This window comes from Candidozyma auris, chromosome 2 (genome assembly GCF_003013715.1).
Source record: "Candidozyma auris chromosome 2, complete sequence".
NCBI classification, from domain to species: domain Eukaryota; kingdom Fungi; phylum Ascomycota; class Pichiomycetes; order Serinales; family Metschnikowiaceae; genus Candidozyma; species Candidozyma auris.
Genome location: NC_072813.1, coordinates 2,483,130 through 2,497,394, shown reverse-complemented (window position 1 = coordinate 2,497,394; position 14,265 = coordinate 2,483,130). Strand labels below are relative to the sequence as shown.

At 44.3% G+C, this 14,265-nt stretch overlaps 7 protein-coding genes and 1 non-coding gene across 8 annotated transcripts; 5 read left to right on the top strand and 3 right to left on the bottom strand. All coding sequences in view use genetic code 12, as the record gives it.

Annotated features, from left to right (window-relative positions):
* Positions 1 to 235: 235 nt before the first annotated feature.
* On the top strand, positions 236 to 589 carry CJI96_0002597 (mRNA splicing protein SMX3; the record flags this gene model as incomplete). The annotated part of the gene is made up of 2 exons (XM_029036108.1): positions 236 to 244; positions 296 to 589. 2 exons carry the CDS (start codon positions 236 to 238, stop codon positions 587 to 589), a joined length of 303 nt encoding a protein of 100 aa, XP_028891350.1.
* Positions 590 to 1,040: 451 nt separating this feature from the next.
* Positions 1,041 to 1,940, top strand: CJI96_0002596 (uncharacterized protein; the record flags this gene model as incomplete). Its single annotated transcript, XM_029036107.2, has 1 exon — positions 1,041 to 1,940. One exon carries the CDS (start codon positions 1,041 to 1,043, stop codon positions 1,938 to 1,940), a length of 900 nt encoding a protein of 299 aa, XP_028891349.2.
* Positions 1,941 to 2,043: 103 nt separating this feature from the next.
* VPS4 (AAA family ATPase VPS4) lies at positions 2,044 to 3,336 on the bottom strand (the record flags this gene model as incomplete). Its single annotated transcript, XM_029036106.2, has 1 exon — positions 2,044 to 3,336. The coding sequence occupies one exon, from the start codon at positions 3,334 to 3,336 to the stop codon at positions 2,044 to 2,046; it is 1,293 nt and encodes a 430-aa protein (XP_028891348.2).
* A 1,302-nt stretch (positions 3,337 to 4,638) lies between these two features.
* On the bottom strand, positions 4,639 to 5,310 carry RPS5 (40S ribosomal protein uS7; the record flags this gene model as incomplete). Its single annotated transcript, XM_029036105.1, has 1 exon — positions 4,639 to 5,310. One exon carries the CDS (start codon positions 5,308 to 5,310, stop codon positions 4,639 to 4,641), a length of 672 nt encoding a protein of 223 aa, XP_028891347.1.
* An 884-nt stretch (positions 5,311 to 6,194) lies between these two features.
* On the bottom strand, positions 6,195 to 8,528 carry CJI96_0002593 (oligopeptide transporter OPT1; the record flags this gene model as incomplete). The annotated part of the gene is made up of 1 exon (XM_029036104.2): positions 6,195 to 8,528. One exon carries the CDS (start codon positions 8,526 to 8,528, stop codon positions 6,195 to 6,197), a length of 2,334 nt encoding a protein of 777 aa, XP_028891346.2.
* A 2,299-nt stretch (positions 8,529 to 10,827) lies between these two features.
* Positions 10,828 to 11,190, top strand: CJI96_0002592 (uncharacterized protein; the record flags this gene model as incomplete). The annotated part of the gene is made up of 1 exon (XM_029036103.2): positions 10,828 to 11,190. The coding sequence occupies one exon, from the start codon at positions 10,828 to 10,830 to the stop codon at positions 11,188 to 11,190; it is 363 nt and encodes a 120-aa protein (XP_028891345.1).
* Positions 11,191 to 13,145: 1,955 nt separating this feature from the next.
* Positions 13,146 to 13,913, top strand: CJI96_0002591 (uncharacterized protein; the record flags this gene model as incomplete). Its single annotated transcript, XM_029036102.1, has 2 exons — positions 13,146 to 13,171; positions 13,217 to 13,913. 2 exons carry the CDS (start codon positions 13,146 to 13,148, stop codon positions 13,911 to 13,913), a joined length of 723 nt encoding a protein of 240 aa, XP_028891344.1.
* A 251-nt stretch (positions 13,914 to 14,164) lies between these two features.
* On the top strand, positions 14,165 to 14,236 carry CJI96_0002590. Its single transcript has one exon. It is a non-coding gene; the product is annotated as a tRNA-His (tRNA).
* The last annotated feature ends 29 nt before the right edge of the window (positions 14,237 to 14,265 follow it).

Genomic DNA, 14,265 nt, shown 5'->3' with positions numbered 1-14,265 from the left:
AACTGAAGAGGTAGGTGCAGGATATAGAAATGAAATCAGTGTTATAGAAAATCCCAAGTAAATGTTTGATATCAAAAGAGATGGGCGCCTTTAGTTTATGGAACGCTCTTACACTGCGCAAAAAATTCTGTTATTTTACCTTTAGTTTCTGACAGTCGGTTGTTGAAGTTAGTGACTCCTGCACAGCTGTGATCAACAGAACTATCTACTACTGCTTCTTCAGAGAACCTTAGTAATGTCAACAGTACGTTCTTCAAGCTTGAATATTTTGATTGCATCTCATACTAACAAGTAGTTTCAGCCCGTCAACCCAAAGCCGTTCCTCAAAACGCTTTTGAATAAGAGAGTCATTGTGAGGTTGAAATGGAATAAAATGGAGTACAAGGGCACCCTTTTGGCGATTGACAACTACATGAACTTGCAACTTGACGATACGTATGAGATCATAAGAGAAGGAAAAGAGAAAAAGGAGGAGTTGATCGGTGAAATCTTCATACGATGCAACAACGTTTTGTTTGTCAGAGAAGACGCAGAGTCCAAAGGTGACGCCAAAGAGCCTGTGAAGGATGAAAAGATGGAGGAGTCCTGAGGTGAGACTTTGTAGTTAAATGCGGGTGGGCACCCCAGTGAGCTTATTTCTTAACATTCGATCCCTTCTGTTGATATGATCGGAATAGCATTCCTCATTCTTGATACTTCCCGATCTTAAGGAATGCAAAATATAAGAGCGAGCACCGAGAACAATGCTGTGGCATAGAAGTCGAGACTAATAGGGTGTGGTGTTTAATTTACTTCACTATTCAGCTATGTTCCAATGGACCTCTTCTCACCGTCATCCAGTTGGAACCATCCAAACAGTCAATCCCCTGTTATCTTTGTATAGAATCCAAGCCAAGTAGTCGATGAGGTGAAATTTCATGAAAAACTCAAATCACTCCGCTTTCGTAGTTCAAATATCTAATACTTTCATCCTCCTCACCTCTTCCAACTACACTGTACAAAGCGCGCTTTCTGATACATCAACTACACTTCTCCCACTGATGGCCGAGCCAGCGCCCTACGGGGGCTTCATGACCCGAACTATAGACGCTGAGAAGGAGCAGGAGGAGAAGCTCAAACAGCAGCAGGTGGAAATCCAGATCAACGGCGTCTCACAAACGCTAAGGCCCGAGGCATTGCACATCCATGGAGTCGATAACTTATCCACAGAAGACCTCCAGGCGTTTGTGGACTACTACCTCAATTTTGAAAAGGTCGGCGATAACGAGTATAGAGAGTTTGAGTCGCCAATCTGGTTCAGAGTTCAGTGGATCGACGACCTGAATGTGAATTTAGTGTTCAAGACCCATGAGCACGCTGCTGAGGCGCTCAGAGCCTTGTCGATCTCGGGAGGTCCCTCAGATAATGAGATCAAAGAGTTCAGTCAGGAGTACGTCTCTTCGATTGTCCAAGAAAGAGAAACCAAACCATACGCAGCAAGTATTTCATTCCACAAGTACCAGAAAGAACTCCAAAAACAGTCAGAGGAAAAGGATCTCTTTGAGGACAAAAAACCTAAGGAGGAAGTTCATGAGAACGGAATGGATGAGGATGACAGCTCTGTTGTCTTGTACATCAGACAGAGTTTCCAGTCGGACAGAAAAGTGAAAAACGCTGCTGCGTATTCGAGGTACTATTTGCTTCATGGAGAACCAGACAGAACGCAGAGACAGAGTACTGCAAGACCTGAGCGTAACGGTAGGGACCGTGGAGGGTATGCCAGAGAAGAGGAAGAAACTGACGACCTATTTGCTGACAAGCTCGAATCGATCAAGAGTCGTCGTGAGGAAGAGGACGATTTGTTTGCTTGGAGATTGCGAGAGCAGTCTCCTGGGAGAGAGAATAGAAGAGGCGGTAGAGGTGGTAGAGGTGGCAGACGCAGAGGCAGAGGAAGAAGGTGAAAGAGAAAAATAAAAAAAAATGTTGTAGACGTTTTTGTTATTCATCTGTATAGTTATGTAATCTATCATCATCGCGAACATGTCTCATGGCAATTAGCGTTTATTAGTTACCTTCTTGGCCAAAGTCGTTGGTAAACTTCGTGTGGTTTTCTATATCTTGAGCGTTGACTGTAGGTCTGTTGCTCTTGACGGCCTTGATGAAGTCCTTAATTGTCAAGTCGGGTTCTTTCAATTCGTCGGTGCCGATATCGAGCCAGCTCATTTCACGGGCACCGTCGTCACCAGGAGAACACGGGGTAAGTTTCTCCTTGCCGTCTTCGTAAACAGGCTTGAAGTGGGTTGCCTGTTGAATTTTTCTAATCGGCTGCATCAATGCATCTCTCACCACCACCGCAATATCATGACCCGAGTAACCCTCAGTCATCTCTGCCAACACTCTAAGATCCTGCTGGTTGCATTCACAGGGCACCTCTCCAATGTTCAACTCGAACATGCGCTTACGAGCTTCCAAGTCGGGCAATGCAATGTAGATTCTCCTCTCGAATCTTCTCCTCACGGCTGCGTCCAACTGCCATGGAATATTGGTAGCTCCAAGAACCAACACACCTTGCGAGTCGTTGCCTACGCCATTCATCTGCACCAAGAGCTCTGTCTTGATTCTCCGCAGAGCCTCGCTCTCTCCTTCGCCTCGAGGCCCACAAAGAGCGTCCACTTCGTCTATAAAAATGATGGACGGTTTGTTTTCACGAGCCATGCTGAATAATTGCTTCACCAATCTCTCGGACTCTCCCATCCACTTGGACACAAGGTCCGAAGAAGACACAGAGAAGAAAGTCAGATTGGCTTCCGTGGCCACAGCCTTGGCCAAGTACGATTTACCCGTACCTGGAGGGCCGTAGAGCAAAATACCCGAAGTGGGCTTTCTGTTTCCAGTGAAAAGCTGGGGGAATTTCACTGGAAGAATGACGGCTTCTTTCAACGCATCTTTAGCAGCGTCCAAACCAGCAATGTCACTCCATTTAACATTCGGCTTTTCAGAAAGAATAGCACCTGCGAGTGCTCCACGAAGCTTCTTTGTATCGGCATCATCATCGTCGCCGTCTTTCTTTGCCTTTGTCGACCCACCAGTAGCAGACGATTCCGCCAGATTCGATTTCTGCAGCTGTTTCTCAAGAAAATCCTTCAACTGCTCAGCTCTCGAAAGATACTCTGTGAACTTCAGCTTAATCAACTCCTTCAGCTTCTGGTTTTTTTCGTACTTCAACGCGAGCATCAAATAGTCCAACCCATTATAGTAGAGCTTGTACGCTTCTTCGTAGCGCGTGGCGGTGTCCGCGTCAATGGCCTTCTGAATGAGGTCTATGCCTTTGGTGAGGAAGTCTGACGCTCCCGACATGGTGGTTTGGTGGCAGTAGTTGAAGAGGTAACGATAGTGACAGTTGATGTGATGGTTCGCGCACTCCCAGGTGATGAAGCATGTGTAGGGACCAAATTGGGGGATGAGGAAGTTGAAGGATAATCGAGAAAATTTTGATGCGTTTGTAGCGTAAAGTACACCTGAAGATATTTTTTGTCATCACTGAGATTCGTTTTATGGGGCAAGGACCTATACTGGTCTATTAAGGAATGGCTGCGAAAAGCTTAGGCTGGAACGGTTTTAGGAACACAGAGAGATGTGTAAATTGGCACCTTTTAAGTGTAATTGGGTATGATATTGAAAAGAGCAATAGTCTTCAGGACCAAGTTAAATTGCCTGGGTTGCATCGAGCGTGTGATATGGTGATATCAGGTGATGCGAAGTGAATTCAGTAGTATCATAAAGACTCACCAGGCCCTACATCATTTCACATTCTTAAAACATTATGTCAAAGATTTGCTGAATTTTAGTAGGATCTTCTCGCTAAAATTATCATTGGGCATTGGCTTTAAAAATACTGAAATTCGCCTTCCCAGGGATTCTTCAACGCCTAAGCAAATCAAGTCAAGAATATCCGCTAAAAGTATTTAGATGACAATCCTAAACTACTATATCACCCAATACTTTATGGAATTTGATGTCTTTTGATTCCCTTTAAGTAATTGGTAGCTAGGGGAGTGATTCGCAACCAGGTACGCACCCTTACACCTCCTTACTTCTGATGGGACCGACCTATTTCACAATTGACCATTTAGCTGGATTTGTGTGCTTGAGAGCCTTAGTGAATCCCTCAGGAACCGCAAAATTGTGTATGCATCTTTCTTCGGTAGTATCTGAGTATTTGGACAATTTTAGGAAAAACACTATGGTTTAGCGTTTTGCAGCCACAAAACTATACGAAGCATCAACTGTCCCTAGATTAACAATCCCTAGATTAACAACTGAATTCTAATCGAGCTGATCTTACAGTGAGAAACAAGCCGCAACAGACCCAATTGACAAGTTTCATCAAAATTTCACTGAGAACTGAAAATGTAGTTTTAGTGCACAACTCTTTAGTCACCATATTTTTGGGCTTCAGACTCTAATTAATTGGGTGCAAAATGCACTCAGTAAAATGGGGCCGCAACACGATTAAGTCATAGAAAAGAAATGTCTGCTCTTACTGAGCTTGTCCTGCTTCTGAATTCAGAAATCCTCAGATAGACATTGAACAAACGAAACTTTCTACACAGTCACATTAATTTTAACTTTATGACGAAATATACAATTACATGGAGATTAACGGTTGGACTTGGCGACTCTCTCCAACTCGTCCTTCTTCTTGATGGCGTAAGAGGTGGAAGAACCCTTGGCGGCGTTGATCAACTCCTCAGCCAAACATTCAGCAATCGACTTGATGTTTCTGAAAGCAGCCTCTCTGGCACCAATGGTCAACAAGGCAATGGCGGTGTTGACTCTTCTCAATGGAGACACATCAACAGCCTGTCTTCTGACAGTACCAGAAGAACCAATTCTGGTGGAGTCTTCTCTGGCACCGGAGTTGACAATGGCGTCAACAACAACCTGGAGTGGGTTCTGCTCGGTCAACACGTGGATGATCTCCAAAGCGTGCTTGATGATTCTGACGGCCTTCAACTTCTTACCGTTGTTTCTACCGTTCATCATCAAGGAGTTGGTCAATCTCTCGATGATTGGGCACTGGGCCTTTCTGAATCTCTTGGAAGCGTATCTGCCGGCAGTGTGGGAAACGAACACTGGCTGTCTGATCTGGATGTAGTCAACGAGGGAAACGTCCTTGACCTCAACATCCTCAAAAGACCACTTGTTGAACAACTTGATCTCCTGCTGAGCAGCCTGGATCTCGGCTGGGATTGGGGTGGCCAACTCGACCAACTGGAGCTCTTGCTGGACAACTGGCTCCTCGACTTGAACTTCCTCAACGTCAGACATGGTGTGGTGAATAAAGAGAGATTTGAAGGTGGAAGAAGATTTTACAGTGAAGAGGATGCGAAAAATTTGTTAGGCTGGAGGTGTTGTGTACAGGAGCTCTGGTCTGAGAATTGTGGATTTGGCGCGGTTTGTATTGAATATGTGGGCACGCCTTCCCTTTTGGGACATAGCCCTAACGAGGTCAACCCTAATGCGGTGCACGTGATGTCGGGGTGAAGAGGCAGCTTCCGATATTTTCACAATTTTTGTACTTTTCAAAGTCTACTATGTTCTGGATACCTAGAGGACTTCGAAGATACCGTTTTTGTTTGTCTACAGCTTTTGTGCGTGCAATTGTGTGTGAGTTGATCTGGCCGAGGTATTTCGCCATAGTTAAAGACCCCTGCCTTCATATCTCTGCCACTTCTTCTTGAAATTTCACGAAACTCTGTAAACAACATGAATGAGTGATAAATAGCAATATTATGCAAGTTAATTGCTCAATTGACCGTGCTTTACCAATAAATGACTATATTATAAGGATTGCAAAACCAGATGTACAAATTAGCCCCTGCACATAACCCATGAAAAAATTTTATCTACGAAATTACTCGAAGATCCCAATTAGGCAATGTAAATTCTGGGACGCGTGTAAGTGTCAGTACAGCTTAGTCCTAGAGTCTTGAACGACTAAGTGACCAAAGATGATAAGATCAGTAGTTTGGCAGGTGTGTGGCAAGTGTGCAGATATTTCACATTCTACTACGTTCACAGTGGCAATTATTAATGTCTTATCTGTATTGCTGGTGCTCTCAATATGACCACTATTGCGATTTGCAACCATTCACTTGAACATCTATACTGGCATTATAGGATAAATCTGTATATATGGGGTCTGATCCTCTTCAGTCCCATGTGGAGGGCCCAAATGTCTCGTTTGGTCCTAATTTGTAGAAGGGCATTGACTGACCATCGTAAGTCTTATTAAACACAGTGTTCCCCCACCATTTGAGTGATCCAGCCGGGTAAGATACACAAAGGAAGATGATCACCGCCGAAATAGATACACCAGAATCAATGGCTGCAGACAAAATGTATGTGTACTTGACGTGGAACGCTCTGTACCATTTGCGGATGTAATGGTTGAAGCCATATGAAATGACGAAATAGAGCGAATAATTGTATATGGTGGATGGAGGGATGTTGCCTGGACCAGTAAAGAACACTGGTGCATTGATTCTGCTCACCCAGTGCTTTGGCCATTTTTTGGCAACAAGCCAAGTTATGAATGGGGTAAAGAAGCCTATGAGGAAGAAGTACATGAAAGCGTTGTACCGTTTGCCTGGATTGAAGAGCTTTGCGGGCCCGACAGCACCCCAAACTATGGAGGAGTTGAAGATAGTCCTGCCATTGGCGCAGATGAATCCATCGGATTGCTTGGGGCTACAGATATTGTCGATGTTTGATCTCATCCACTCTTGAACACCGACATTCACCAAACCTGCGGCCAAAGTGCCGATAATCTGGACAAAAAACAAAAGTCTTGGTGGGATCTTCATGTATTGAGCAATCTTTAGATCTCTGGAGAAGTCGAGTCCCTGTCTCATTGGGATGAACCCGTATAATTTCACCATCATGTTTGCCAATGGCTTTCCTTGCCAGATGTAACCAGCAACAAGTTCAGTGATGATGTTAAGACCAACGTGCTGGTTAGTGATACCTTCAAGCAAGCCTTGAGGGACAAAATTGACAAACGCAATACACAAAGCAATGATAAGTCCCCACCATGGAAGTTGGGTTTCATAGCAGCATACCGCAACAAAGGAAAGCACAATTGAAATAACGAAAAGAACCAAATACCACCAGTCAGGTGCTTCTTTGAAGTTGTTCATCAACCGCTTGTGGATGTCTTCACCGCCATGTCTTTGGTCTTGCAATTTTTTGACAATGTCTTTTCCGTGGTACAAGAAGCAGTGAACAAAGATGGCAATCACGGCAGCAAAGTTAAGGGCGTAAGAAAGCAAATATGAGAAGGGCACAAATAATGGGGAGTACTTCTTGTAGCTCTCTTCGTCAAAAACAAGCTTATCATTAAGCACCTTCGAAACATCATATTTCTTGCCCTTATTATCGAATGTAGTAGAGGAAATCATAGGCATGTACTTGGCATACATGGTATTCGTATAATAAAGACAGGGCAACACAATGATGAAGAAGATGAATGTTGACGCGTAAGTATTAGCAGATACCCACGCTGGTGTAGCCAATGGTGACGCAGACATCGCCTGTGTTGCTTGGGTCCAATCAAAAGAAATGGGAATAATGCCCAAACCAGACTGAACACCGAACACCTGGTTCACTACAGTGTTGTGGGGCCATATCCAGGTGATGAAGTCAAAGTAAGACAACGCCTTGAACAAGTACCCGGGCAACCAGTACCACACAAAGGAGAAGATAGAGACAATGCCGAAGAACTTGTACCTGGACATGGTCCAGCCGTTGGCGACCATTTTGTCGAGAGCAGCGCCTTCTTTGGTGTGCAAAGTATTAAAAAGTGATGTGGTCACTAAAGTTTGGGGCCAGATCATGGACGCTGGGTAGACAATGAAGCGTCTTGTGAGCCCAGCGGCGCCGTATCCCAAGAGCTGTGTGGAGAACACCAAGAGAATCATATAACCTGCGCTGAGCTTCTGATTATAGAAATTGGTCTGGGCAATTAAAATGTTCATGGCGTATGAAGTAGACGAGGTTAACGACACCACAATCGTTAGCAAGCCATGCTCTTGTCTTGAGTACGGTCCTGGATTCAACTGGAAGAAATCTGGAAGGAAGGAAGGTTTGTAGTTTGGGAGCTTGGCCAACAGCTTGCCAATGGGAAAAGATACAATCTGGGCCACAATAAAGCCAATTGTCAATGACGGATACCGGAGAGAAAAAAACTGGTTTACTCCGGCAAAAACTATCACAAAGATCATCGTGAGTGTCCATGTTCTCCAATGGTTGAGCTTCACATCAAGGTCTATATCTAGACTGACTGCAGCACGCACCTCAGGGTAGGGCGAGTTTGCCAATTCTTCGACATTTCCCTCGTGAAACAGCCAGTCATCGTGCTCGAGCTCTCTTTCAACTTTCTCGATGTCCACAGACTTGATAGTGTGGACGACATCTGGCGACTTAGCTTTTTGCAACAGGGTTCTGTCGCCTGAGCTTATAGAGGCATCTGAAGAAGTTCTTGCCATTTTGATATTTGGGGAGGATCAAAGATCCAGAAGTAAAGTCACGGTTTAAGTAAATCGAAGCATGTCGGGGCCTTAAATTAGGCATTGAAATTGGGAATTGCAAATTGCCCATCTGCCATACTTTTTTGACGCACAGAAGCATAAACGGGGCCGGCTGTGTGCAGGTAGACAGAGATAAGAACTTTGTAGGTGGTCAACAAACGAGGCCACGCACCACTAAAAACATAGAAATTCGGCAGGCGAGTAGTCTAGTGCTGCATTTATGTGTACATCAGTTTTCGTATTTTAACTACCGTAGTGTGCCGAGAAACTCCCGGGAAACCTTGACAGGTGCTGTGCGCGCGCTCGTAACCGGGTGGAAAAGTGGAACTGATAAGGATTGCAAAGCACCGCTTAATAACGGGCTACTGTATACCCCCTGCCGAAATGGTAAAATTGTTTGCCTTAGAGGCCTTGTTCCCTTGTTAGGTCTATAGTGTTCGTGCTGATAGTGGCACGTGTAATTGCAATATGCTCGCGGCGATCGCATGGCTGATAGCCACACTGGAATTGTGGCTCTCAAAAATATCACAAGTTTTTCTGCTATCTTTGGAACAAAAGCAGCTTGATTTTGCGAACGCCAGGCTTGGTTTCGGCTAAGTAGCCAAGCATTAATTCGGCGACAGCTAATTTTTTCCGAGGCCAAGCATTCTTTCGTGACGGTAAATCGTGGTTAAGCATCGCTCTAAACCCAACTGCTATGCGCCAGAGATATGAAAAGGGACAGTGCTTGAATAGCGATAACAGGTGGCTTAGGTAGGTTATTCTTTTTAATTGCATTGTTTTTGACTCTCATCACAGAGCGTGGAATGTCGTACGATCATTGACCTTTCAGGAGTGAGCAATATGGCACTATATCCATCTATCTCCATAAAATTAGACTCAGACAAATCTAGGACTTTTTACAGTGCAAGTTTAATTGCCTTGGAGCTTTCACCCGGTTTAATTTTCTGCTTTAAAGCGTGATTTGCCTTGGAAGTCCATAAAGAAGCCTCGAGAGTGTCCTCTTTTTTCATCCTGCTTCCATAAATCCTTGCAACTAGCTTCAGTGAAATCTTGAGCATTTTTTATTCAGTATTTGCCCACCTACATGTCACAATTCTCGACTTGTTGTTTCAATCATTTCACTGGCCTACGATGCTCTGTGTGATGTATGATGAGATCAAATTTGTGCTAGACTAGGAGGGCAATCAATTTTGTCATGGAAGCTGCAGCTTTTGTTGAACTATATTTAGATTGGGCGCTGGTAGAGCCTTTGAATTTCACGTTCCATATAGTAACGTTTGCTGGTCTGCATCCTCCAAACCTGAACGACTTTCCACGCAATCACATCTACAGGCTCATGGTGAATTAGATCTCAGAGCCAACTCGCTGAACCGGGCATCATCAATGGTCGTTTTCTTCAAGCAAGTTATTTATTTTTTTTTATTTCCGCCTTATTCCACAATAAAGGCAAATGCTGGATCATAAAGAATTTCAAAACTTGGTGTGTGTCAACTGTTGCATGTTTGGCTGCCACATCTTGTCGCACCTCGTGAAATCCAATTTTGCAGCCATTAATATCTGGGGTCAAGGCTTACCATGAGAAGCCCTTCTCAGTGAGCATGCCACCATGGATGTTGGAAATAACAAAAATGAATAATATTTTCAACGAAGAGCTGGAAGTGGATTAGTACACAACATCAAAATCCCTTGAAAACTGCCAGGTGCACAACCCAGGTCCCAACCTCTAACAAATCCATGCTAACTCCATTTCGCATACTTTTCATCCCGCCGTGAGTTTTTGCCTGGCACAATAATAGGTTTCCCCAGAAGGCTACTATCACCTAAATTTCTAGCATCTGAGGAATTCCGACGTCCATACAATTCCAACACCATTCAAGATGACTCGGTGCCTCGGCTTTGCCACTGCTCACGCCTCGAGCCTAGCGCTTATCACTTTGATCACTCACGCTTGCTTCGCCTCCAGGCTGACTAGTCGCATTTTTTGCACCCAAAAGTGACTGGAGCAAGGAGGACAAAGAGAAAGTGCCAAAATCCCGAACGAACTGTCAAAGAAACAAAGAGACCCAAAGTTCTAAATATCAACGTCCAGAGCGCTTCCTCTACCGGCTGCAGAACTTCACTCAAAGAAATCCTCACTTGATCGCTTGAGTTGGGCCTTTGGTAAACGTCTCTGGCCTGCACACAAGCGCCGGCCCGGTTAATTTCTTGGTGTTAATCAAATCAACTTTCCCAATTCTCCCTACTTCTTCTCATCATGTCCTACAACCCTCCCACTGGCCCTCCTCCAAACTGGTCTGACAGTAAACAACCGCAAGTGACCGATGAGCCCTCTGGCGCCAGGTCAGCCGGTTACCAGCCCCAGGGTCAACCCCAATACGACCAAAGAGGTTTCTTAGGTGGTGGCCACCATCAGCAGGGCTACGGCGGCTACCCTCAGCAAGGCTACGGTGGTCCTCCTCCTCAGGGTGGCTACGGGTACCCTCAAGGAGGATACTACCAGCAGCAACCACAACAGCAGTACTATGTTCAGCAGAAGCAGTCGAGCGGTAACGAGAGCTGCTTGATGGCCTGTTTGGCAGGTTTGTGTGTGTGCTGTACTTTGGACATGCTTTTCTAAGCAGTCTGTTTCTTTCCAAGCAGACGGCCATGCAAATACTGGAGCTCCAGCGCTACGTGTTACGATACCCACCCATCTCTTCCCACCTGCGTAAATTTGCATCAGATAGACATTCAGAACTTGCTAGTACCTTCAGCAGGTTTGTGTTTGCTGGCGTGTTGGTGTAGTCAGATTTGTGTAATTATGAATGGATTTAATCAAGCAGAAATGTGTAGTTGTGTAGATGTCTACACTTCATCGTAGTGGTTGCAAATACCCGAAATTTCACGACTTGTGGCCAGATGCAGAGTGATTGAAGCCTTTTGATGCTTAGCTTACTTATGGTGTTATCTTTTTTAGATTAACGATTGACATTGTGTCGTGGACCTATACTAGCAGTCTTTCGAGAATTTTACTTTCATGTCCGAATTGCTCATATCTGATGTTCAAAGAAACTCAGTTCCAATGGAAAGAAATATGATCAATTTTGTTACTCAAGACGCTGTACCCGCTTCTTTGTCTCTATGCACTGGTGTCATCGTCATCGCTGAACAGGCACGTTGACCACGGCTAAGAGTCCAAGCCCATCACCGAACTCGGCCGAATAGAGTTTTCGTCTCAGTAATACTTCGCTGTTCAACACCGTCGGCTCAGACTAGTTTTTAAATTTGCCAACGAGGACTTTGATGTGGTGCTCAAAATTCATTCAGATGACGTTTGATTCCTTTATATCTCAATAGTGTATGACGAGAAGGGTTCAATATGGTGTATGTATGCTAGGGATATGTTCACAGGATACTGCCCTCAGTAATGTGATTTTGCAGGTCAGATTTTATACTAGAGAAGTGCTTTCAGTGTCAGGGAAACCCGTTATCCCGAGTTGTATAAAGAGACTCTGACACAACATACTTCTTTGTTCCACTAGGGGAGATGATAACAAGAACCACTACTCCGGAATTTGAGCTTCTAAAACTTATTTAATATCTACCTTCTTACTCAAGCTGTTGCTTAAAAAAACATCATTTTGATAACTTCATCCAACTGGGCTTTTTCTGGTAGTGTGAATGTAGCAATAAAGTGGGAAGTGACATCGCTTTGTCTCCACGAGGTATGTTGAACGATTCCTACGAGTGAATACCGTGGAAACGGTGTTAGAAACGACACTTTGAAATATAAATTGGGCATCGTTCAAATTCAAACTTCCAGCCATACTACTACCTCTAACCAACCTCAGAACAAAAGGTGCTTTTGATTGATGTACCGTAACTTCGAACAAAATTCTTGTACGTGTTTGTATGTCGTTCTGCAAAGGTCTTGACCTGCTACACTTCATTTGGAAGCTCTGACTACTATTGAGATCGCTTTTTTAAAGGGCCATGATAGCTCTTTGGTACATCTCTATGAAACAGTAAACAAAAGGCTTTGTGTGTACAACCATATCTCTTTACGCTTCAAACATTAGAGCAATGGTTGAAATATTGGATCGCACAAGAATAAGGTCCTTTATCAGCTTCATGTATCTCCCAAAGTCATCAGAAACATCTTTACCAAAAGCCACACACACGACTGAATAAATTCAAACCCTCCCCCGTTTTTTTTGGCGTCTTAAAAAACAAAGTGCTTCTCGATTCTAGCCAAAAGATTCTTCTCACTATAATTATGTAGTCGACAGTTCGTCTTCTTATCTCCCTAATGGCAATTCGCATCCACCTGCACTAGCAAAAGCGCTTCATTGGTAACCTCGGCCAAAGCCGCCATGAGGGGAGAATTACTATCAGCCGTATCGCCTTTTTTTGGTCGTATTTTACGAGTCTCAAAGCAAGGGGCGGTGCGGCTAATTATAACGTTTGCCCAATATAGCGTTTGCCGAAGGTCAGCCGTATGGATATCTCTCCACAAGTATTCATTTTGAAGCACCATTTTGATTAGTTTTTCCACACAATATTCTGATCAAAGTAAATTAAACAAATTCAACAATGCCAGACAAATTTCTTCTCCATTAGTATGTTACATCTGATACGTCATGTCAATTGCATCCTAACCTTAGTCTCACCAACTCTAGGGCGCTGAGAATAGTGTGGCTCTTGGAGGAACTCGAGCTCGACTTCGAGTTGAAAGTGTACCACAGAGTTCACGGCGTTACTGCCCCCAAGGAGCTCTTGAATGTGTTCCCCACAGGAATGTCTCCGGTGTTGCAAATATTCAAGGAGGGCTCTTCCGAGCCCCTTACTCTTGCCGAGAGTGGGCATATCATCCAGTATGTGATCGACCACTACGACCATAAGGGCAAGTTGATTCCGGACTCTGAGGCCGACAAGGAGAAAGTGGGATACTATTTGCACTTTGCTGAAGGCAGTTTGCAGCCACACCTTGTTTCAATGATTGTAGGGGAGGTTGCCTGTCAGCGTGCCCCATGGCCAGCCAAGTACCTCGTGAAATTCATTGTCTCCAAGATGAACTCAGAGTACTACGTAAAGAGACTCAAGACCAACCTCAACTTTTTGGAAGACACGTTGGCGAAGAAGGAAGGGGGCTTTTTCGTCGGTGATAAGTTGACGGGCGCAGACATTATTCTTGAGTACCCTATTGTTCAAGATCTTTTCAGCGACCCAGTAAGAGCGAAGAATTTGGGCTTGAATGTCAAGCTCGAGGAGGCCTTCCCGCACTTGTATGAGTGGACCAAACTCATTGCCAGTCTTCCAATAAGACAGAAGGCCATGGCCACTGAAAAGGCCAACTTGTAGTCGGCTTGAATTGGTATGCCTCTCTGATTTTAATTTAATTTTTCGGCGATTTCATTTTCTCTTTATTTATCAGTTTGTTGAATACATTAATTGAGGGTCTACAAGGTCACTTTTTGGTGTCTTATTGCATTTTCGGTCGGTATTTGAGCTTACTTTAAATATATGATCCAAAATACGTAAGATTATCGTAGATTTAGGCACTAAACCAACTGTGACATATTATCTTACGCCTCATATCACTCAACCAGTAAGCCGGTCTAGTATAGTGGTTAGTACAGTTCGTTGTGGCCGAACAAACCCAGGTTCGATTCCTGGGGCCGGCAATCTTTTTGCATTCCATATATTAGTCCTA